At 41.0% G+C, this 25,441-nt stretch overlaps 1 protein-coding gene across 2 annotated transcripts in view; it reads right to left on the reverse strand.

Annotated features, from left to right (window-relative positions):
* syde2 (synapse defective 1, Rho GTPase, homolog 2 (C. elegans)) overlaps positions 1–25,441 on the reverse strand; it is a 48,921-nt gene continuing 23,480 nt past the window's right edge. For both annotated transcript variants that reach the window (XM_026146299.1, XM_026146297.1), the window contains exons 5-8: positions 18,850–18,976; positions 8,586–8,767; positions 7,725–7,956; positions 1–3,594 (exon numbers count right to left, since the gene is read on the reverse strand). In XM_026146299.1, the coding sequence (XP_026002084.1) occupies positions 2,882–3,594; positions 7,725–7,956; positions 8,586–8,767; positions 18,850–18,976 (1,254 nt within the window). In that variant the 3' untranslated portion in view covers positions 1–2,881. The remainder of the gene's footprint in view (positions 3,595–7,724; positions 7,957–8,585; positions 8,768–18,849; positions 18,977–25,441) is intronic.

The following is a 25,441-nucleotide window of genomic DNA, read 5'->3' on the forward strand; positions in this document are numbered from 1 at the left end:
TGAACGTAAAATAACATACTTTATTATGACCATACATTTCTCAGGATCAATACAAAGCACTTCTCTGTTTTTATTTAGCGATGCTTTGAATGTGGCACTTTTTCCTCCAAAGGACAAAGAGGATCAGACAGAAATGATTTTTGTTTGTTTGTTGTGTGGAAGGAGAAGGAGGTCAGATAATGACTCCGTCGCTGCACTTGCATCTCCATGTTAGCTCTGAAACAGACTTGAGTTCTGCCATTAGCGTTCCAGTTTACTTTCATTCTATTTGATTGTTGAGTTGAAACCATAAAAGCATGTGTGCTCTCTGTGTACTCTTTGAGTAATAATTTGAGATCCTATTAGGGAAACTGGGTCATTGTAAGGAAGAATGCACGTCAGATTTAAAGGACAATCTTTACATAAAAAAAAAAATCCTTAGCTGATTCTACACAATGGCTTCTATAAATGAGGCCCTGGTTCTTTGTGTGTTGCCTGCACAGACAGATGGTTTGAAAGGAACCCTGCTGAAACCCAGTTTCAACAGATCCGCTCAGCAGCAGCCCAGCTTCACCGTGCAGCAGCAGGACTGTGCAAAAACACCATGCAGGAGGGCAAACAACAAACTCAATGTATAAGTGAAACAATTTTGAAGACTATTTTACTTATTCTTATTCTGTATATTTTAGGCTAGAAATCCTCCTAAAATAAAATTAAACCAAAAGTGATTTAGCAAATATACTAATAACAATAACAGTGCAATTAAACCATTTCAATCAGTAAAAGCATTTTACAGTTGTTGCTGGAGTTTAAAAGAAAAAAAAAAATTGTTACCAGTTTCTGCGTTTCATAAACTGCCTGCCTCTAAGTCCTTTGGAAAAAAGCTTGGACAATGCTGTCTTACAAAGGAACGGGGGTCAAACAAATGCGCATACGTTACAAAATAATCTTATTTTACACATAAATATGATATACAAAGGCAGATGAGACAGAGCCTTGCTTATGTCAGTAAAGCTTTTGACCATGCAACGTTCAGTACCTTAAAAAAAAAAAAAAAAAACGCCAAAAAATCATTAGCACGCCTTAGTCCACCAGAGACATAAAACAATGTCAAATATATACACAATATCACAAAAATAACAATATCACTTTTTTCTGCAAGAGCACGATTGTACCATATATTTTACAGCTAAAGTTGTACCATTAGTCCAGCACATTAAGATGTGTACAGGTAGCTTTAAGGGAAAGAAGCAACTATTGCTACACGGCAACACTAGAAGGTCATAAGAAGTATTTAAATACGCCATTGAAATATAAGCTGTAAAAATAATATATTCCGAATACATTTATATAATTATATACATATACATATAGGTTAAATACTGATCATTCTGAATCCCTGGATTGCTGAAAACGTCCTTTGTCTTTTTAAGCAGCTAGCTATTTTGAACTAACTGGATGAGCCCGCCATTTTTATTTCCGCTGCTGATCTACATGATGTGCTTCACATTGTTTATTTCACTGTTTTTGACCATGTGTTTTTTTAAATTAACTATTTTATTTCATTTTTTTTCTTTAACAAAAAAACCCCCAACAACTTAGAAATAACCAGCTTAGAAATAACAAGCTTCTTTATGTTCTTGCATCAAGGTAGATGAGAAAGTTGATACCACGTTCGCATCTTTGCTAAACTATATTTTTGTTAATTATGACCTGTAACATTTTAGGATGTTTTTTTTTAAATTTATTCATGTTTTTTACAACCAAGCTACTCTATTTTCTCAAAAACATAGCTATCTTAGCTACACTAACCTTAGCTATGCTAGCTTAGTGCAGCTAACTGCTTTCTGACTCTAGCTTATATTCATTTACAGACATGAGGGTAGTATCAATCTTTTCATCTAATCCTGGGCAAGAAGGTGAATTTACCAAACCTGCAACACTACATGAAACACCAATTCTGCTTAAAATCAAAATCTGTTCAAAATGTATGTTTAGCCGTAAGCATAGGTGTGACTTTGAACATAGAAGAGGTTTAAGTGGCAGCAGTTTCTCCCCTTAGTTCAGAACAGACTTTTTACTGCATGATGATAATCTACACTACTGCCTGCCTATTTAGTGCATTGTTGTTGTATAACATTTAGTGTTTTATACCTCAATAGAAAAAGCTCTTTACTGCCTTAAAAAGGAAATCCACCCTAAGACAAAGTGTACACGTTCCTCCAACGATCTTGGTTCGTTTTACTAAATTAACCACCATACAAGGTTTAAAGTAGGTCTGAAAGTGACTAAATTTGCAAGTTCTCTATTCAGACTGGGCCAAATTTTGCTACAGAGCCCCAGAGTTCAGAAAATGGATGTGTACCTGCTGAATTTGAAATACACTATAGCTTTTTTTTTTCTTTTTGTAAGAAAGGCTCTTGAAAACCCATTCTCAAGCGTTATCTACACAGGCCCAGATCCTCGGAGGTGATGTGTTATATTTCAGGGTAGACTTTCCTCTTGACGTACCACCTTCACACAATTAAGGCACCTTTTAAACCCCTGAGGGGTAATTGGGTTCTTCTAATAAGAAGAGAAGCAACAATAACAACATGGAACACAGAACTGGACTAAAACAAAACCACACAACATAAAGTTTAATCAGCCAACAAAATAAAAGGAGAATATTGCGGAATGTTTGTGGATATGGTACAAACGCCACAAGTGCCCTGTTACATTTCTTATCTCATCTTCTAGGATTTTGCAGCAGCAGTACCGTGCACCATGCTGGCATGGTGACGTCACAAGACCTCCATGGCTGTATCCCAAAGCACCTTCAGAGATAAAGAGATTCTGTCACAAACCTTATCGAGCTTCATGGGGGTGCGGGTGGATATGTCTGCGTATCTGTGTCTAGGAGTTAGTATCCCACGTTGAGCTTGTTTTTGTTGAGCTCTCTCTCCAGGTTTCCTATCAGAGTGTCGATGCTCTCTTGCAGGTCCCTCAGGTTCACCCTGTTGCTCAATACAGGACTGATATCCTGGATCTTCATGTAGGCCTGGTAAGTGTGCTCTTTGGGTAGCCGAGGTGGCAGGATGTGGTTACACACCTTGTGTTCTTCCTCCTCCTCCTCTAATGGGTGTCCACTGTTTGAGCTGTCACTTTCTATTAGCTTCTCCTGCTCCTCCACCGCCTCCCGTGTTTCCTCCTCCTTTACCACCTCCCTTCTCTGAGGTTGCTCTTCATCTGCGGTATCAGACACAGGACAATCAACCTTGAGCTGTATGCCGTCTTTTGCTTCCTCTTGCTTCTCCTGGACCTCCTCAGTTGCCTCGATGTCTTCTGAGGGAACGTCGTCATAGTCTGCCTCTTCTTTGCTGGAAGGTAACAACATTTCAGAAGGGAAGTACGTCTCACCACAGCCACTCCAGTCACCAGCATAGCGGTTGCTGGGGCTGTCCAGACGCCCTGGTTTGGGTCGCAGAACCCCCGCCATCTCTGCTCCAGTGAGGTTCAGCACCTGAGGCCGCTCTTTTCTCCGTCGCAGAGGGGGGGCTGTCCGCAGGTCAGAGGAAGTTGGAACCAGAGAGGGTGCTGGGGGCTGAGAAGAGGACTGGCCATGTGGGTCCACAACTACAGGAAGAAAGAACAAAAAACAAAAACAAAGAAAAAGTTAAATATAAGCCAGCTGGTTATTAAACAATCATGAAAATTACAAAAACACAAAAATAAGAAAAGGTCATATTTTCTCATTCTTTTGTTTTCCTCAGAGGGAAAAGTGGTTGTTGTTCTTCTTTAATAATTACGTTATTTAGACCAGCGGTCCCCAACCCCCGAGCCACGGACTGGTACCAGTCCGTGATTCGTTTGGTACTGGGCCACGAGAGTTGAGGCTCGGGTGTGCAACTTATGGTTCTCAGGATTTTCATCGTTAACTCGGTTTCCCTGGGTCTTATTTTGAAAGAAATATTTACAAGTTACCATAGCGACCAAGACGGCATTAAGGGGTAGCGAGGAGGATGTTACTCTCAATGTTATTGGCACATTTCAGGAGGACACTGCTAATAAAGTTACACACTTACACAGTGAATTCGCGTTCATTGTTATATTTACAATATATTTGTGTCTTGGTTGTATCATTTTATTTTGTTGTATTTATCCACGACACCTTAAAGGCCGGTCCGTGAAAACATTGTCTGACATTAAACTGGTCCGTGGTGCAAAAAAGGTTGGGGACCGCTGATTTAGACTGTATACTTCTAGTGGTATATTAGCTTTATAAGAGCTGCAAAGCACAGCTTATGGCTCACGTATTATTCACTTATATATTGTAGAATGCAGCTGACTGAATCCCCCCCCCAAAAAAGCAGTAAACCTCAGAGCGAGATACAGCGCAGGTCAGCTGATGACGGCCTGGAAACAAATCTACTGGAGCTTACAGTACAAATGATTTCCCCACTGCACTGCTACACCTACCAATTCATACTTCAGCTCCTGAAAATGACTCTACTTTTCATTTTATTTCTCCAAATAAATAAATGCATTTTTTTACAACAACTGTAATCTCTTTGCTTATTTTAAGTCTTCAGTTCAGCATAATGATCATGAGCACTGATCATAAAGGGCGTGCTTCAGGGCACAGCCAACTTGTTAGTGACAAAGTGCTATCATAACAGTCTGAACTTCTCGACCAGATTAACTTTGCTGGCATAAAAATACAACAACAACCCCCCCCCCCACCACCCCAAAAACCACACCAAGATGCACAAGCTGATCTTTTATATACAGTCTGTATATGCAGCATTTTTTTTAAAGTATCAGCATGTTTATGGAAAAATACAATGGTGCGCATTTCATAAACTAAAATCCATCAGATTTCGCAGTACGGGAATGTGATGCTATCAGCGTGGCTAGACAGGGCTGGATGAGAAAATGTGATTTTCTGTGATTGAAATGAACTAAAAACAAACAAACAACACACATACATAACAAAAAAACACAAGCCTTGTTTTGGTGCAGCTGATTTCTATTTAAAAGACTCCCACTTTAGCGGAATGACCCTCTGTGAGGACAACATAGAGAACAATCGGTTCATCATTAGGTGAACGAACATGCTGAAGTCACACCACTGCACACAGTGTTTTTGTTGCTTCCTGTGCTGTTATCGAGTAACCAAACTTAAAAATTAACTAAAGCTTGAACCTTAAGAAAGACTCCTCTAAGTGGACTAGGTGAAGGAAAAGTGAGCAGCCAAACACAACCACAGTCTGGTTACCTTTCTGCATTTATCTCAGTACCTACATTTTCTGGCTCCGCTAGCTTACTATATTGGAAAAGAACAAAAACACAGTTAGGGCTGTAAGTCCATGTTCAATAGATACATTATATATTTAAAAAGAAATGCTAAATTTTATTTTGAGACATGACCTTGAAATGACTTGTTTTCCTTTGTGCGCGTTCGCCTATTTCATCCAGCTGACGATAAACAGAATTTTTTTGCACTTGTCTTAACTAAGTTCACTGCAGTTCATTCATCAGAGTGGCTGTTGCTGCTATAGTGTTTACGTGGAGTAGCTGCACACTTCGCAGCTCCCCCGAGGCTAAAGACTTGAGCAATTATCACCTTAAAACAAACAGAAATTATCTTCCTTTCAGAGGCGCTGTGTTATTTAATTCCAGACATGATTCACTGATGACATGATTAAAGCTATTAGCTGTCAGCAGAGAAAATGAAGACGGAAAGCAGGTGAGAATACGATCATATTTTTTTTTTCCTTTCTTGGACAGCTTCACAATGTTTACTTGTTGTAATATATTAAGATTAGACTTAGTTGTGCTAGGATGAGTGTATTTTTACATCTAAACACAATAAAAAACCGAAATGGACAAAATAAAACAATAAACCCACAGCTGATTTTAATGATAAATTAAAAAAAGAAGCAGGGCAAATTAACTGAAAATGAACATGCAGCTAATTTTGGATTTTAAAGATAACACTGAAAGAATCCTCTTGCCGTCACTTTGTCTGTCTAACCATCTGCTCACATCTTCTCACACATACAGTTGGAAAAACTTCTTCATGCACACTCATCACCTCCTCAGCCTCTTCAGTACACACACACACACACACACACACACACACACACACACACACACACACACACACGTCCTGTAAGTAGTGTCAGTCAGGCTGTGGAGGCCTGAGCGACAATGCCTTGGAAGGTTTGGTATGTGTGTATGAAAGGCGTGAAGAGGCGGCTCAAAATATCCCACAATGATTGCGAAATGTACGGGTGAAGCTTCAGGGGCTGAGGGGTAAGGTTCAGCCAGGAATGTCTTTAATTATACAGTCCAGGCGCCCTGTACTCTGTACTGGGGAAGCGGATGGAATGGAAACACTGCTGAGGGTGTAAATGAAGGCTTGAACCTGGACTAAAATGCTCTGTCAGTGTCTTTATAAGTCATTAAAGGCAACTGCGGGGAAACAAAAAAACCCAACAAAAACCACAGTTTTTATGCTTTAATTTTTAAAATTCCAAATGTAATCCCCTCTGCTACCTGCAATCATAGGATTCACAGATGCTGACTAATTAAGCCGCTGGCTTACATTTCTTTCTCTGTGCTCCTTCTCTGGGTGATGTAAAGCAGGGTGCTAAGCTTCAGTGGTTTACACAGAATGGGTTCAACGTGGAGGATGCAGTTAAAGTTAAGAGGCTCAACCAGACGCAGAGTCACTTCGTCTTCAGACGCACATCAGCAGATCTGGTTAAAGCTGCAGGCTGTTTGGGAGGAGCTCCAAGGATTGTATAATCATTCGGGAGGGAAAGTTTGTCTCACAGGATGTCGGAGCCATTGGGAAAAAGGTTTTTAAAGACGGTGAACATGTGCTTTTTCAAAACTGTATCAATGGAAATGCACAGAATAACACTGCACTCAGAAAAATGTTAAAATATAGTGAGTTGGATTAGTTTCGGATTGGTAGTCATGCATATGTAAAACCCACAAAACAAAACAAAACAACTAAGCTGTCCGCCCGGCCCAGGGGCTCATTTTTTGATTTTTTTGGAGTCTTCGAGAATTTAAATGCATCAGCAGCCCCTGCATGGCTCACTTGATTATTAGAAATGTGGTGAACTCATAAAATCAAGCCCACGAGCTAAAAAAATCAGATTAGTTCCCATAACCAATGCAAATATCACGCCACACACACTTGTCTCATCATTCTCCATCCTCTCCTGGATCATCTATGGACTTTGCCATATCTCACCGCAAGCAGACAGCTGCCGCTGGCAGAGAGCAGCTGTGCAGGCAGACAGATGACCTGTGCTGAGAGAAGCTGCTGCTGACTGTCCTTGATTGTTAATTTATCTAAAAACAGAGGGGGAGGGGGGGGACCACGCCCCAAATGTTTGGTTCACACTGAGGCTTTACTGGCTTGGCTCCGATTGGCTCAACCCATCACGATGAAGCACTTGTGGAGGGTTTCATCTCTGAGGAGCCGACAGATGGTGGCCTGTGGCTATCAGCTGCACTTGTGCCAGTGGTGGAAAAACCTCAAGGATCAAAGCAGCCCAGTCCCTTTAACAGCCCTTTGTAGAGCTGAACCGCAGGGCTGGCACTGATTTGTACAAGACCCTCAGGCAAGAGAGACCAGTGTGCGCACGACCTGACTGTAGATGTGCTGCTTTTTCAAGTCACGCCATGTGCTCAAAACGTCTTTAGAGAAAGCGGGACGAAAACAAACAAACAAAGGTCACAATCACCTGGCCAGAGCTGGAGCAGGTAGTGCAGTACTTCGATGTGCTTTTTGAAGTGTAGCGCGCTGGCCAGCTCCTCAGAGTCGATGAAGACTCGGTTGGTGTGGCAGGACGCCTCCTGACGCTGGCTCAGCAGCACCGGGCCGAAACACACCGCTAGGTTCTGGCACGTCATCTTATTCATCTCTTGGTAGGATGCCACCAGCTTCAGGTGGTCAAGAAGCTTCCGCAGCATCATCTGATCCAGACACACACACACACACACACACACACACACACACACACACACACAGATACACAAAAGCCAGACAAATAAAACATGTTATTATTATGATTAGTAGTTGCAGTTGTACCACTAGCAGCAGCAGTAGAGATGCAAAGCCAAAAACTGCTTTAAGACACATCTGCAGCAGTAAGTTTATCTTAAAAAAACCTGAAGGTTTTATAAAAAAACCAGAAGGAATATTATTATCAGTAATATAAGGCGTGTTGGCAAAGGAGCCGAGTGCAGAATACTGCAAATGCTACACTTTTAAAACTAAGAGAGTAGTTGTATTCTCACAAAGCATTGACATGCTTCTTTCAATGAATCTGGTGACTCTGTTCACTTGGACCAATAGCGTACGGATACAGAGTTTCAGCAACTATTCGTTTTCACTTTTATGTCATTCTACTGTGGATACGATGACAGTGCTTGAGGTGCAAGGCTGCATGACATCACAATTATCAGCCGAACAGTGGTAATCTGTAGCATTATGATTATTACCATGATTATCTACCCACAATATGCCCTTTCAAAGCCACCTCTGTGACAGTCCTTTAACTCCTGTGCAGAAGAATGTGCACTTTTTTTAAAATTGTCCTTACCCTCTCCACCTCTGGCAGGTTTTCCAGCAGGCTGACGGTGTGTTCAGAGTCGGCCTGGTCATTCTCACACCCAGACGCTCCCATCCGCAGAGGCCTCGCAGCCATAGACTCCAACACTGCCTCATATAGCTGCTTGTTGATCAGAGGGTAGGGCAGCTCACGTAGATAGTCCTTCAGCACTCCTGACGAGAGAGCGAAAGCAGGGCATGAGAAACTCAACTGCATCAGGATAGTGAGTTTAACATCCACGCAAACAAGCCCGTTTCATGTTCTTACACTAGCCGTTAAATACGCAGGCGACTTTTAATACCTGACAAATTGCTAACGATACCTCTTAATGAGGCGCTGTCACCGAGAAATAAAAAGCTTTTCTTCTCCTCCTCGTTTAAAAGCACTCAACCTGCCACATTCTCTTGGCTGCAGATTCAGGTCCCATTGTTTTCCGGGGTGATCCCGTGGCGTCTACCGAGAGGCCAGATTGAGTCGGGTGTGACTCGGCAGCGTCGGGGGGTTGTGGGGTCTGCTCTGGCATCTGTGACGGCGCATTCGCACCTGTGACTTCAGCCTCTCAAAGTTCAGACAAAAGCTGGGGGAAAACATGAAACCCACGCTGTCTGTCCCCTAAGCCCCTGAAATATCACTGGCATGTCTTTTCATCAAAGGCAGAAATAAAGAGAACGGAGGAGGGGCAAAGACGGGAATTAAAACAAAAAAAAGGGATCCTGGCCGTGTGACAGATCTTTGTGGTGAGTGTCTGCTCTGTTGTGTGCATGAAGCTGGATCAGCTTTCAAGGAAGACCAGGAGGGTGAAGGGGGGGTATATTGTGCAATTAGCAATATTTGTTATCTTCCCAAGTAGTGCAAACGGAATAAAGGATGAAGGATAACCAGATAAATACAGGTGAGCTATATTGGCGCCCAAGACAAATACTTTTATTTTCTTAAAGATCTTTGCTGCTAAGCTAATAATAATAATTTAGCCTGATAAATTCCTGATCCTTTATTTTAATGCAACAAAAGCATTCATTTGTCTATAAACCAGGATTAAATGTCTGCAAAAGAGGCTACAAATACAATGACTCTGATGTGCAACACACTGAATACACACTAAAGTCCACACTGCTCATTGACAAACTGCTGCAAACGTTTCCTGCTGTTCCCGTCACGCTGTGCACCCTTATATTCGTACAGCTACATCTGCTGGTGCTCTGCGACCTTGTTTTTCAGTGACTTATCAGCTGTTGGGTTCCAACATGTTTTTGAAGCCAGAGTACGAGATCTCATTCCCCATGTTGTTGGCAACTTCGATTGCCAGTGATCCCTGCTCTTCTTGTGCTAACATGCTTATCGGGAAACGTCTTCGCTCCGTTCAGGTTTATCAAAAATCTTATATGCAGCTGAGGCCAAAAACCTATCAGCTTGTGGGCTGTGTGTCAGTGTCTGCTCATATGCTGCTGTCTTCTGTTTACTGTATGAGGTGCATTTTCATTGATATCACGGGCGTAGTTCTTGTAGTGTCTGAGAGTGACTGTTTTTTTCTTTGGTTGTTGTTTGGGACAAACTCAGAAAGGGCTTGGTGCTGCTTGTTTTCTTTATTTTATGTTGGCTTACTACAATTAGCATTAGCAGTGGAAACATGTCTGTTTCGCATGGTCATATTTTCCTTATATATTACCTTTTTTCTTCACGTACCTCATATTCAGCTGAGCATCACATATTGGGTTCAAAGAAATCAGTTCAAGCATATTGCTGAACCCTTACTGGACTCTTTTTAACTTGCCAAGCAGCAAACATGTAAGTGGGAAATACAGTCAAGATGGAAGTGTGTGCAGACTGAAACACCTCAACCAATTTTCAATTTTCAATTTTGATATTATTTACGTAGTGCCACATCACAAACAACGGGCACTTTATATTGTAAGGTAAAGACCCTACAATGATAGAGAGATAACCACAATAATCAGGTGAGAAGCACTTGGCGACAGTGGTAAGGAAAATATCCCTTTTAACAGGAAGAAACCAGAACGAAGCTCGGGGCGGGGCAGCCAGTTGCTGCAACTGGTCGGGGGACAGTGGAGGGAGACATGACAAAAAGACCAAAAGAGAGACCACTTAGGACTTTTTCAAGGCTCCTGCTTCTGGATAGCTTCATCTTCTCCTGGCTCACCTCCAAACTCCCTCTGTCAGTGAATCTCTTACCTTCTAACAGACAGGATGTAGCTAGCTAAGCTAGAGAAATTCACATCCAGCACCTTCACAACAGGTCTTGTTCCCCTCTTCTACATTTAGACAAATAAACGCACTTCTTCTTATTCCTGTGTTAAGCTCCTGGTGTTTGTGGATGACACTGCTGGGCTCAAACGTATCCAAGATTGAAGCAAGCCTGCATAAAGATAGGAGGTTGTGCAAGCTTCCGTTTGATGTATCAGAAATGCAAGTCAAACTTCAAATTTCAGACTGTACTCTTCTAGAGCAGGAAAAAAGGGCTGGAAAAGCTGCAAAAATCATTTCAGACCTTTCACACCTAGGCCACAACCTCTTTGATCTGCTGCCCTCTGGTCAGCACTTCAGAACACTGAGCACCAGAACATCCAGTCGCAGGATCTCACAAGACCTCTCCAAGTTTGGTAGTCTCAGTGTATAACAATGTGGAAGTCTGTCTTTTAACATTTAGTGTTACCCGTTGGTATTTGTGGAACATTTAAATTCTGAAGTAACTTTAATAATTGTGATTTTTCTGTTGCGTTCATGTCTTGGACATTTTATCCATTAGGAACATTTCCCTGTGGCAACAGTTCAGTTTGACTGCTTGGGGTTGTTGTTCACATTATTGAACATGTGGCTGTATGTGCGTGATTATAGGACAATAAATCCAGGAAAAATCACGTGTGACACAATTAGTGAACACGCCGTGACTCTAAAGCGTGCAAGAGGAGCAGCTCTTGGTAGAACAACAGATAAGACGACACTGTATCTATGTCAACCACGAGCCTGTTTCCAAAGCAGTGACACAACTGATTAAAGTGCTATAAAAAGGAACACGTACTTCACTGCTTTTCTTGTCCACCTTGTTTGTTTTTTGCCTCTTGTCTTCTATTTACAGCATACTACAGTACGATTCATAGTAAATCCAATGAGCTTCCTTAGGGCCAGTAAGAAGGACAGAGGGCCCAACTTAACGTGCTCACTTTATAATCCCACTAAGTCCTAAATCTGCTCTTTAAGGGAGCATTAGGATTACCACTTTTCAGTCTATTTCTAAACAGCATCGTCAGAACATCAGAATAATGTGGACAAACTAATGTTTCAGTATTAGCTAACAGCACCAGAGTTTCAGGTGCTGTCACACGTGCATTTTCTATTTTCCTTTGCTGCAGTTATATACAAATAAATTGGATTAGAGAGTGGAGGGAGGATCTAAAGTCAGTTTAGTGTGTTACAGTACAAAGTCTATGATTAGCATTGTGATTAGTATCTGCACAGTGGCACTCAGCACCAACATAAACACAACACTGATCTATTTTAAATTGTCTGTTTTACATCACAAATAAAACCAATCAGTGATCAAAAAGGCAAAAAATAAAATAAAAATCTGTCCAACAGCTGACAATAACTGCTTCCTTTTATCTCTGTATGTTACCACAGAAATAAAAAAACTGACTGACGGAGCTACCATAATGAAACTTGTGACTTCTTAAAAATTTCAGAAGAATCTCTGGATTTTGGTGTGGTGGTTAGCAGTGGTGCCTTACAGCAAGAAGGTCCAGGGTTTGAATCCATTCTGGGGCCTTTCTGTGTTTACATGTTTCTGTGTCTGTGTGGGTTTTCTCCAGATGCTATGGCTTCCTCCCACAGTATAAAAACATACATAGGGTTGTGAACGTGAGAGAGAATGGTTGCCTGTCTGTCTCCATTACTGGAGACAGCTGGGACAGGATCCAGACCCCCCAACTGAACAAAACTTTGATAAAGACATTAATGGTCACTGTTGACTTTTTTTTATCCACATGTCACCATGCAATGTATTCAAAAAATGTATTAATAAACTTGCTTTCATTTTAATGGCCACAAGGGGGCTACTCCTCTGGCTGAAACAAGTAAGTCAGAACTTATAAAGGTCTATGAGAAAATTATTTCTAACTTGATTTCTAACTCAAGTATTTTCACAATGAAGGTTTTTAATATTAAATAAAGCCTGAGCATATTTAAAGTAAAATAAATCCTGTCTTCAGCTTCTCAACCAGTTCCATCCCTTACTTAGCCGAATGCTAAACTCCAATGTTCAAGCTGGGAAAACAAACCAAAGTGGGCTTATTTCGGTTACAACCTCAGTAAACACTTTCCTAATGAGGTCGTGGCCTCAGCCCATAGATTTAAGTCTTATTAGAGTAAAATTGCTGATAACAGAGTATTCTTTGTAAGAGCCGAGTTGCTACCATGTTGGTGTGCAGTGTCCTTGGTTCCTCAAAAGTTTCAGATGAGGGATAAAAAAACCTACCACGACAACAGGTGATTGTGGCTATGTCTATCTTTTATATACAGTGTCGTGCAATGTGGCACAATTTTAGCATGTTAGCATTATACATAAATGCATAGGAAGTATGTTTTAGCATGTTAGCAATTATTTGTGGCAAACATGCCTCATAGAGCCAAGTCTAGAAGCAACTTAGCTTTGACCGAAAATATTGAATATGATACATTAAGGAATTATTATTACTTAATTATGATTCTGTACAGTGTGTCTCTTCATAGAAAAATAATAAATATAGAATATAAAAATAAAACAGTAAATATGATTCTGACAGCTTAACATAAACTGAGACATTTTTTAAGTTTGTTCCTTGCCATAAGTATTTTCTCTGAACATGTAATGTTCAACACTTCCTGGCATTAGAAATACGGAAACACTCTGTTTATGAGACAGCCAGCAGATGCTTAGTAGGCAAACAGCTCATACCCAAACAAGGATAATAACTTACTATCTCAGCCCTCCAATCTCAGGTAGATCAAAACATTGACAGATACTACTCAGCAGGGTTAGACTTTAACAGCGCTCTGGGGAAGCATGCTCTTAAACCCTCATAAAACTGCCCTGCAATTAAACGCCCTCCCTGTGCCTGTGAGCTAGCATAGGTTCAGTATAAAATCTGGTATGAGCTGAATTTGATCAGGGTATATAAACAAAAGACACATTCACTCTCTTTAACGCTTCCCTAGGCATGCCGATTTCAGCAGCAGATTAACCGGAAATGCTGTGTGAAGATTCCCCCCCCCCCCCCCCCCCCCCTTCGTCAATCGTTATGGAAAATGTTACAAAGATAACCACAATCAGCTTGTTTGATCACACGAAAACAGACCGTCTGGAAGCAAAAATTAGCAATATATTTTTATCCTTATCTCGCTAAAATAAAGCTTTTATTTGTTTGTTTTGTGTTTTTCTGCATCTGCGAATAATACGTGCTGGGAGGCGCCGCCTGGCTTGCTTTTTGCTGCCATTATTACAGAAAATCATGCAGAGCCCTCTGACCTTCCCTGCACTGCAAGGAAGACCCGACAACAGCGGGACTGTTACACGTTAGCGCTGCCCGATGAAGCGAAACAACTCGTGTTTTTCTTGATATGCAACACATGAAAGCAGCACACACATTTAGGCTCTTTCCAGTTCAAAAGCCAACTGGCCAAAACTGTGTACGTGCATGTGCACATGGGCTTGTCTGACGTGAGGAGAATGGGGCCATTCAAGTAAATCATTAGCCTGCTTTGACTCGGTGCTTTGTTTACTTCTGTGTGTTAGCCCCTGTTGATGCCCTTTTTCACGCAAACAGACACACACAGCTCTCACATATATGCACATATGCACGTATGCATGAGAACTGTGGTCGCAAGCAAGCTGACAACAAGCAAGCTGACAACAAGCAAGCTGACAGCAGGCGCACGCTGCGTGTCTTTTTCACTCAGATTTCAACTGTCGGGTGGGGGGGACTGGTATGGCTCTGCACCAGCACTATCTGCACTGCGCTACATATACTTTCCCCACCTCCACCTACATGTTTGGCTGATAAAGACTGCAGAAACAAACACTTAAAGAAAAACATTAACAAAAACTGAAAGCACCTCAAAGTAATCTGATACAAGTATTTTTTTTTTCCTTGCTCACTTCAGACTATTTCAGTGTCCCAAATATGCCACCAAACACTACAAGGGACACAATGCACTGGGGCATGGCTCTACCTTTGACCTCTTGTTCAAACAAAGCGGAAGGTCACTCCTCTTGTCAGTGCTGCAGTCAGTGCCTCGCCTGGAGAACAAACAGGGGGTTTGTTCTCCGTCCTGCCCCCTTCTCTGCTATCCCGCACGCCCCCACGCCACTAGGGGGGCCAGAGGAGATTTGTGTTTGTGTACTGCCTTATGTAGTAACACAAAATGTACAGTTGCTGCTTCAACTTTTTCACTTTTCCAAAACTGAGCAGACTCCAGCTCTAACTCTAGAACCACGCGCTCACACGGTACACGTGGATTCATCACAAATACGCCTGCTTCCAGTTTTCAATCCCACCCTGCAGTTTAAGAAATATTCTGACAGCCCCACCGTTCTAAAACTCTTCACCAAGTGGTTGCCTGCCTCCCCGGCCGACCCAGGGTTCAGCTAATCCCCCGTGCGTGAGCCAAATACCATCTGTGTTTGTTCGGCAACAAAGGGGGCACTTGTTAATGACTTTCCATGTCTTCACTGGAGTACTGGCAAGGGTTGGGGGTGCTGGGGGGCTTGGGGGCAATTTAGAGTAGCAGGCTATGGAAAAGTCGACTCAGGCAAGGGAAATTGAAGACCACAGACTAAAAATCAATGCCAGTGCTCCGAATGAAAAAGGGCAGAGGACACACCAGTTCCATTAGTAGAGGAGAAGTGACTTTCAAGACTTTGTTTCCACGTTGAGACCAAACTCACACTCGCAGGGGCTTCAGGCAAAGCTACCATATGGGCCTACCATAGAGGGCACCGATCCCCCCATTATCATGTCAAACCACTGATTGAAGCCTTCATTCTTCAACAAAAGGGATACCAAGAAGAAAGAAGAAGAATGTCATCAGGATGTGCTCAGAGGCCTTTGTAGAGTTTAAAGAGAACGGTCCAGAAAATATCCAGTGAGGAGCAGTTCTGAAAATAGATGCTGATGTCAGAGGCCAGAGGATGATAGCCAGACTTCTTCCAGACTGATAGGGAGGCAGGAGTAATTTAAATAACCACTGGTTACAACCAAGGTCACCTCTGTACGCACGGCACGTTGAACCTTGAAGAGATGGGCTACAGCAGCAGAGGACCACACAGGATGCTACCCATGTCAGCTAAGAACAGGACACTTTAGATGGACTCAGTAAAAGTAGATATCAGAACAGTGGAAAATGTTGCCTGCTCCAATGAATCTCAATTTCTGCCACAACATTTGCTTCATAGGGCCACGATTTGGCATAAACAACACAAAAGCATGGAGCAGTCTGTCAGTCCTGCATTGTATTAGTGGTTCAGGGTCGTGGTGGTGTGATGGGGTAGGGGATAGTTTCTTTCTCTCACTTTGGGCACCTTTGGGACGTGGTGGAATGAGAACACAGATGTGCAGTAACTGTGTGACTCTATCGTGTCGATATGGATCAGGAATGTTTTCGGCACCTTGTTGAATCTTTACTACTAACAGTAGCAGCAAGGTGTATCTAATAAAGTGTACACTGTTTTTAAATGAAATGAAATGTGAGCATTTTGTGAAACATACTGTGAAGCAAAGAACTGTGATTTGAAACAATGGAGCGCCATGCGCGGAGCATGTTTTGCAAGCTTAGGATTGAACTCTGACCCCTGGATAATCCCTTTCACTACCTCCATTTTTAAATTAGCTGTGCGACGCGCCAGCCCTCTTAGCTCCATTAGCTGTTCGCTAATTAGCCTCTCGTCTGACTCCATAACAAAAGACTCCAAGGTTAGTTTAAGGCTTCCACTATGAATTAAAATTAGAGCAAAATATATGTTTTTTTATTCCGTGTATGTTGGCTATTGAAATCAAACAGGGTGTATAATATAACAATGCTACAATCAGCTTTTAAAACTCCTGTTATTGTGTTTTTTATTCTGCTGTGCTTTTTATCCTTTCTTTTATTTTTTCTTACCTTATGATCACTATATCCCAGAAATCCCTGCTTTTTTTAAAGCACACACCATAAACCTCTTCATCTTCAGCTCTTTTTCTCTCTATGTCCTCGTCCACTCACTCAGACCCATCTGCAATGGCAATTCGCCTGGCAGAGCAAATTTAGGCAGCGAGCAAAAACCAACAATCCTTTTTTCTAACCCGCTCAACTGTTAACTGTGTGCTTTGCCCTGCCATGCAAACGCATGTGGATCAAAGCAGGCATGATAGGACGACGCCTATACAGGGCCTCTCCCCAAAACCAACAGCAGCCCCTAAAATGCCCAGGGGTTTCCATGGTCCTTTCCTCCTTTTGTGGAAGAAAAAAAAAATCATGACCAAGTCATTTTCTACAACTTTGCCGCCCCCTCCCCATCTCCCCAAATCTGCTACACTTTTAGAAGTAATACTCAATTCAATGCCACAGCTGATTTTGGGGTTTCTTTTTGTGAGATGTGCTCACTGTTTCCATTTTTCATTTCAAGGGAGCAACAGAGCAGAAAAGAAATTCAGCTGACAGGAATCTGAATGGCGTTTAAATTAGAAATGTAAGGTTTGCAGTTCTGCTTGTTGGACAGTCAAACAGCTTCAGGGGGACTTTTTTGCATTTGACAAGATAAAAATCCCCACATTTGACGTGATTTACAAGGTCCAAAGCACAAAAACTGAAAGAATAGTCCAAATGCGTGCAATGATCTGATTTGTTTGACTTTGTGTGTGTGTGTGTGTGTGTGTGTGTGTGTGTGTGTGTGTGTGTGTGTGTGTGTGTGTGTGTGTGTGTGTGGCCCTTCCTCTCACACTGATCTTTATGTTGCAGGGATTTGATACACACACACATAGATTCTTATAAGATATACACAGGTGCTGACCTATTCGCCATGGCTACATTCAGGAAAATGTATTGCAGTGGATCAATACTGAAGCTGGACTCCATTACATTAACACCCCATTTGTTTTTGTTAGTTTTGTTCCATGAGTAAAAACTCTTATGAATTGTATTTTTCTTGTTTTACTGGGAGTCATGTGTACATGTCAAATGATTAAATGAGATGCCTATTAGAGATGGCAGTTTTAGGTTTGTGGTTAGTATTTACTTAATGACAGCTATAGAAGCAGTTAACAGCTGTCTGTTAACTTCATTGTTAGTTGTTCCTAGTCCTTAGTCATTTCTCCACCCTTATTTTACTCAATATTAACTGCAACTTGTTATAGAAAAGTGGGCATTTTATTTAGTTATTAAGCTTCCAAGGGATTGGAAAAGTAAGAAATTGTGGTAGTGCCAAAACTGAGATTCCTTTATTGGCCACTTGAGGCAGACAGAAAATTATTAAATGTTAAATTGCCCAACTTTACAGCAGAAATAAACATTTTCATTGTCCTGTTAAAAAAAAATGTTTTGGTCTCTATCGTGAATTTTTAGCTTTGCCATACATATGCAGGGTTGTGAATTTGTCTATAATTTGCCTGTTTAAATTGTATTAAGGTATTTTTGCCATTGTTATTAAGGGCGTGGCTGTTTTGAATTGAACCAGCAGGTGTAGTTAATAGCTGCCTCAGCTACTATAAGTAATCTGTTGCCTTCTGGAACATTTTTGATGTAATTTTCTATCAAATAATTGCTGTGGGACTAAATGTACTCATGTAAGTTGAGTAAAACTGCATTTTTGACTAACATTTATTTAGCGGTTATTAGCAGGTAGCACTATCTTTGTAATGTACATATTCATGCTACAAATGCTTGCTAACTAAGCAAGCGAGCATTAGCTCATAGCTTAGCATTTCAAATTCCTGTCCAAATATGGTCACTTGTGGATTTTTACTTGGGTTTTGTGAGTGAAAACTGAAGAACTGGTTTTCAAAAATCCTGTTCAGTCTCTTTTTAAATTAGAAACTGCATACATTGCTCATTTTGTAACTATCCTGCTAAGTACAAGTAAGAAGGTAATTTACAGATAAACAGACCAAAACACACCAGTGCTCTCTGGAAACTTTGTCAGGTTTGAATAACACCCTTGTAATTAAACTAAGTGTGTTTAGTAATCTTATGCCTTGTTGGCATCTTCTCTGTTTCCTGGTGATCATTTTACCTGTAATGACGTTTATGTCTGGATACGTGTTTTCGCACAGCTCCACAGCGTGGCTGTCTCTCTCAAACGCCTCACGCAGCTCCTTCTTTACTGCTGCCGAACCACACAGACGGTAGAGACCCACCACCTGGTAACATAAACACACACACACAAGTAGGTCAAATAAACACGCATGGCTCGAGAGTCAAACAGTTGACAGCGACGTAGACATTTTTACAGCCTCATCGATCAAGTTCTACGTCTGCACTCAGATAATGTCCTGGAAGGCAGCCATAAGTACTTTCTCAGAAAACTCACACGTCACAAACACCAGTCTGTTTTATCTCCAGAAAAGGGCGCCTCAATTTAACAACTGACCAAAAACCAAAAATGTATATGTTTCTAATAACACTATAAGCACTCACTTTTTTAAAGACACAGGAAGATGACTTGATGTAACAAAGAAATGCTGGACTAACAGAAAACCTTAAACTTAACACGTTCCCTATATTATCTTTTCCCCTCTACTTTCAGTTACTTTACACTAGCATCTTTATGCACTTTTTATTATTGTGATTTTGGATCCACTGTATCCATAGTTTAATTCTTTCACTCCTTTTCCAGTTATTCTGAACACATATTGCATGTTTGTGTGTAGAGGCTGCTATCCAGTAGGGCTGCCACGATTAGTCGACTAGTCACGATTATGTCGACTATTAAAATCGTCGACGACTAATTTAATAGTCGACGCATCGTTTGAAGCTTTGTAAGATCACAAAGGACGCAGGAATGAGTAGTAGGATTTAAGAGTGTAATAACGGACTGAAACAGAAGATGGCAGCACTGCATGTACAAGGATGCCAGCTGCCGTTAAACCCCGAAGAAGAAGAAGCTGTGTCCCAGAATTCATAGCGCAGCCCAGCGCAGTTGTCAACAATGGCGGCAGCTAGTTAGTTTTAACTTTACTCTTATTATTCTTTCTGGGTCACAAAATAAACGTTTAACATATTTTCAGGCGAGAATGTAGCTGTGTAAACCTCAAATATCTGCTCAGTTTATCAAGACACCACATATTTTCAAAAGCGCTCCGACGTTTTCGGAGACGTCTGTTACCCACTAGCTCGTTAGCTAGGCGGGGGCAAGGCTAACTAGAGCCGTGAGAACACCGGACTCCCGGCAAATCGTTTTCAAACCCACCGCCGTCTTTCGCTAGTCAGGTTAAACATATATATAAGTCACTTAGATAACTTAAAAATGTTATTGTTTGGCTTTCTTTAGTATTTTATTTGTTCCTGAGTAAATCGGTTTGGCTGAGATTAAAGTTATAGTTTTTGCACAGCTAAAACTGTCAAGCAGACAGCTGATTATCAGAAGTGTGAGACGCTGGAGAATATACTCCGGTGTCCTGTTATATTTTAGAAAGCAAGGAGTTTATTAAACTTCACCGAAACAATCTGCAAATTTCATTAAAAATTAATAAACTACCATCTTGTCTTTATTTTTAGTTAGCACAATCACTTCAAGCTGTAAGCTAATGATAGTTATATAAGACCAGATGCTGCTGGTGCAATAAGCTGTACGCTGTACGTCCAATGGATGATGATCTGATTAGTCGACTAATCGCAAAAATAATCGGTGACTAGTCGACTATCAAAATAATCGTTTGTGGCAGCCCTACTATCCAGTAAAGCCATGAGAGAAATGTAGGCGAGACAAATAAATCTGAAATGAATGACCACTAAAGTACTGGCACTCTCTGAAACATGGTTGGAGACAGCACCTTAAAAGTCAGCCAACTGTCTCTGTGTCTATCTTTATCAGTCTAGAATTTGATAACAAAAGCCAACATGAGCTAATAAGGCCCAGTCGTCAAATGCTTGAATTTACAGAACACCGCAAAAGCACATTTATTGCTTGTAGTTTCAGCTTTTATAGTCAGAAGACTGAGTCTCTGTTGTCAACAGCAGTATCTATTTAAAGTTTGCTATGGTTAGCCACTATACCACAAATGGGTAAAATACAGCCCCAGGGCTCAAACCAGCTTGCAGCATCCTAAGAGGAAAACACGACAACCCCTAAATCTCAATGAAAGAAAGCATTATGCTAATGAATCTTTAGCAATGGGTCTTTACCATCTAACTGTAATAGAGAGAGTATGCAAACAAACTTACAGAAACTACAAGTCTAGAATATCAATTCAGAGGTGGCCATCTCGACATCAGCAAATAAGAATTTAAACAGCAAAGAAGAGAAACACCCTTCAATAATTTTAGCAGTGTTAATGTTTCATAGTTTGTTCACGAGAGAGAGAGAGCTCTGAGTACCTTCATTTTTGGAAACACACAGGAAACTGATCTGAGTAAATAAATGACTAAATAAATAACTACACATATCAAAAGTTAGGGATCTGATTTGATTCTGTTTGGTATATCAGAATATTTCGTTTTTAAATCACCATATATTTGTATCGCTGTTAGAAATCCTTCCATTCAGCCCATTCATTGATGCACACACAACGTTTGGAGTAAATAATGAAACAAAAGTGCCTTAAACTAACAATGAAAGATTAAGTCTTCTTGGTTTTTGTTCTTTTTTTCTTTTTTTTTTAATGAAGACTTAGGCCAATATCCTATTTTACCACATTTAGCCAAATTTAAAGGATTCAATATAAGTCACTATTATGTCTCATGCTTCAATTCAACTGTCCAGTGTTTGGCCCTCTGCTTACTGCGTCTTAGCTCTGCTCAATCCAGCACTATGTATTGACAGTCAAACCAGAGGAAGAGGGATGTCACTGCAAAACCCCTTAGTGGAATAAAGGGACTAAATGTGCATTTCCTCCCTTATTAACTTTTCATCTGTAATAAGACAATTAGATCATTTATAGACTGGAATGAAAAAGGAGAAAAGCCTGTTCAGGCAGTCTGCCTGAGCTGGACTGTGTCAAAAACACTTTAAGATGCAAGTCTCACCTCTTTGGAGCCATTTGGCAACACCTCCAGGTAGTTACTTCTAAAACCCTATCTGAGAAAACACAAAGCTATTCATAAACTTTTACTTTAGTGGTCACCAGGACGTAAACACTGCATGTACAGAATCATTGTTATCAGTCAACAAAGGTCACTTTGTACCAAAAATAAGATTTAAAAAGGTTTTATTCCACCACAAGTTATACTTCTACTATATATGTGCACCTGTGGACCCCAGAGCTATGCATACTCATCACTCCACATAACATTATCCTAACATATTTGCAACAGTCATGAGCCTGATGAGTCTCTCATGATATTCTGCTGCTGTAATAAATCATTTCCACAAAACTGACAATTGCAAAAGTAAAGACTTAAACACAGTATCGTAAAAGCAAAATTTACCTCCCACTCTGGAGACAACATGTTGAGGACCATTTTCCTGGACCATTTTCTCTTTATGAAACCTAACAGTAATACATGACACTAAATTAGCTGGCAAAGTGAAATGATCTTAGAGTTGACATCCTCATGAATGAATGGATAAACACTGAGATCTTCTAAAACCCAAGTGACAGCTCAGCATTAAAAATGAAAGGACTAAGCTATAAAGCATTTATGTTTCTTTACCTAAGGCTCCAGACTGTGACCTAAAGAAACTTGAGACATCTGATGTTTGTAACTCGGCACCAGCACTCTCCTTGTTATGCTGGGATTAGGCCCGGCTACAGACATACCATAATTTCTCCTACATGTGTCTGTCTGGTATGTGGCATAGCAGACCAACTGGTGTGGTTGCCCTGGAAACGTGTTAAATCAGTGGGCTGTGAATGGCGGGTTGGGTCCGGTTCCTCACAAAACACACTTGCACACACACCGCCGGCCTTTCCGGGCTCCAGCGTAGGAGCGCTATAATGTCTCCCCCATCCCTCCAGAGCAGCTATTTGTGAACTCTCCTCGTCGAGTCCAGCAGCGTTTTTCTAAACCTCACACGAGAGGGAGTGAGGAGGACAGATTAGGCAGGGATTTGGCTTTGTATGCGAGTAAACAGAAGTCACTGGGCACAATGAACAACAAGTCCATTCAGAAAAAAAAAAAAAAAAAACAAAAAAGCAAAGGCTCTCTCTTTGGGGCAGAGCTGAGTGCAGGCGGGGAACAGCTGTTAGCAAAAAAAGGACTTAAGAACTGTGGCCTCTGGGCAGCACAACAGGCACCACTAGCCAACCCTATATGTAGAAATGAGATCCAGAGGAAAGATGATGTCTGGTGATGTGGAGGGGTCAGAAGCTTTTTTTCTTGGTTTAGGAATATCTTTAATATTTTAAACAACAAAGAGTTAAAGGACAGAAAGAAAAGTGCATTTAATTGACTTTAGGGTATTTATGTGGGCGTGTTCTCTGCATACAAAGACACACACATGATGGGAGATGACATGGGCAAAACTTAATATGCTAATTATTTTATCAGGCAGTCAGCAATCAGTAATATTTTTTTGTTTATAAAATATAAACGTAATTGTGAAAAATACCTACTGACATTTCATGTGTGTGACATAGTATTAATCAATACTAAGTAATACTAATAATTAAAGCACAAAAAGATCGAAACTTTCACAACAGCTTGTTGAATTCGGGGTCATGGTAGGGATAGAGCCTGTCTCACCTATCACAGATTGTTGTGTACACCCTAGACAGATTACGAGTCTGTTACATGGCTAACACAGAGAGACACACAACCACCACTCGCCCACATTTACACCTAAAAATTTTAGAAACATTAATTTTCCAAGCATGCATGTCTTTGAGCTATGGGAGGAAGCCGGCATGCCCGTAGAAGAAATATCCATGCATAGGGAGAACATGAAGTAGTAAACTTTATGCTGCTCTCATAATTGAGTCTCTTAGCCACAATAATTACAACACTTGTGTCAAAACAAAGTGTCTTAATATTTCCAGCTTCTGGGCCTTGAGTGTGGATTGAAGGAAGTATTAAGGAAGCACACAGTTAAAGACTGTTGTGTAAATTTACCATCATCCACTGAGAAAATAAAATCACTTAAAGCAAAAAAAAAAAATTCTCTTAAAAGGTACATCTCAAGTTGTAGAAGGGTTTTTCTTGTCATGTCAAGTATAAAAAAGAGCTTGTCGATTCATTCATTCATTGAGAATGGAAGTCAGACAACAGCATCAGAAAATCTGTCTCACTCTGCCTCTCACTCATGGGATCGGCCTCCACAACCCTGAATCAATAAGCAGTTAAGAACTGAATAACCAGTTAAGATAGCATAAGTAAGATTGTTGCTTATATCATCACTGCTAGATGACATAAACTGTCATTTTCGAAAAGAATCTTCATGGAACAATTACGTAATCAAGATCTATGTATGAAAGCTCCAAGGCACTGCCTTTAAAGGACAGATGAAGTCACAATGATTAAATGAAACGTCTGTTTAAAAAAACCCTTCTGTTCTGTATAAAGGCATGCATCTGAATAGCTGCTCCTAACATGTCCCAATATCTGTGTGCATCATATATGACATGTATAAAAGCTCTTTTTAAAAACACATCCCCCTGTCTTTAAAGCACTCTGAGTGCTCCCATACATAGCATGAGTTGCAGTCTTTTCAAAACACTCACAAACAACCAGCATCTCGCAGAAGCCCAGAGGACACACAATTCTAAGAGACTTTGAGAGAAAGTCTCCATGAAGCCATTTGAAAAGGCGCAATGCTACACATCTAGCCATACGTGCTTTGGTGACACAACCTGCAAATTCCTCTGGGATCTGGTGTCATCCTCATCGTGAACTCTATCTGCCTGCAGCCTGGAGGAGCCCTTACACTTGATCTCAGACTGATAGCATGTACAAAGGCTGCTCTGCATCTTTGTGAAGAAACAAAGGCAGCAAAACAGCTGCGAGGGACAGACGACAAACACTGTCAGACTGAGTGAAGGAGAAGCAGAGACTGATATCACAGCACAGAATTACAGAGTGAATGAGGCAGTGCTTACCATCAGACTCACATCTTATATTTGTGTATACCGCACAAATATCCCTAAACCAATTTAACACTGCACTTTAACACTGTCTGACTCACAGAAAGTGAAAAGTTAAAAAAGAAGACTAAAACGAAGCTGTAGGTGATTGAGAGCTGTATTTCTCTTCCTGTTTAAATGTCAGTGCAATTCAACCACCAGTCAGGCTTTCAGACGTGTTGCTAATATGCAACCTTAGGTTTTAAGCCACAGGCTTACTGGAGATGGAGAGTAAAAAACTGTTTACTGGAGCTCAAATGAATAAATTTCTCCAATTTATTATAAATTGGAAGGTTTGCTGCTACTACTTCTGCTGTACTGCCGTAGGTGGTAGAAGACAGAGTCTAATATAATGCACAGGCACCAAAAGTTTGCCTATTGAACCTTGCATGCCCCTCTAGAGAGATCAGTCAAGAACACTCTAGAGGGGCAAGCAAGGCACTACCATTGGCCCTTGCATGCCCCTCTAGAGTGATGAGCCAAAAACAGTGGTCAGACGTTATTATTGCTGCTGTCTCAGTTCTAATTAGGAGAAACGCTTCTTCCTCTTTGTGCTCTCTCTATGCTGGCTGTCAAAGGCCTCATGAACTCTCATTTCCTCTGTCACTC

This window comes from Astatotilapia calliptera, chromosome 17, assembly GCF_900246225.1.
Source record: "Astatotilapia calliptera chromosome 17, fAstCal1.2, whole genome shotgun sequence".
In the NCBI taxonomy this organism is placed as follows: Eukaryota; Metazoa; Chordata; class Actinopteri; order Cichliformes; family Cichlidae; genus Astatotilapia; species Astatotilapia calliptera.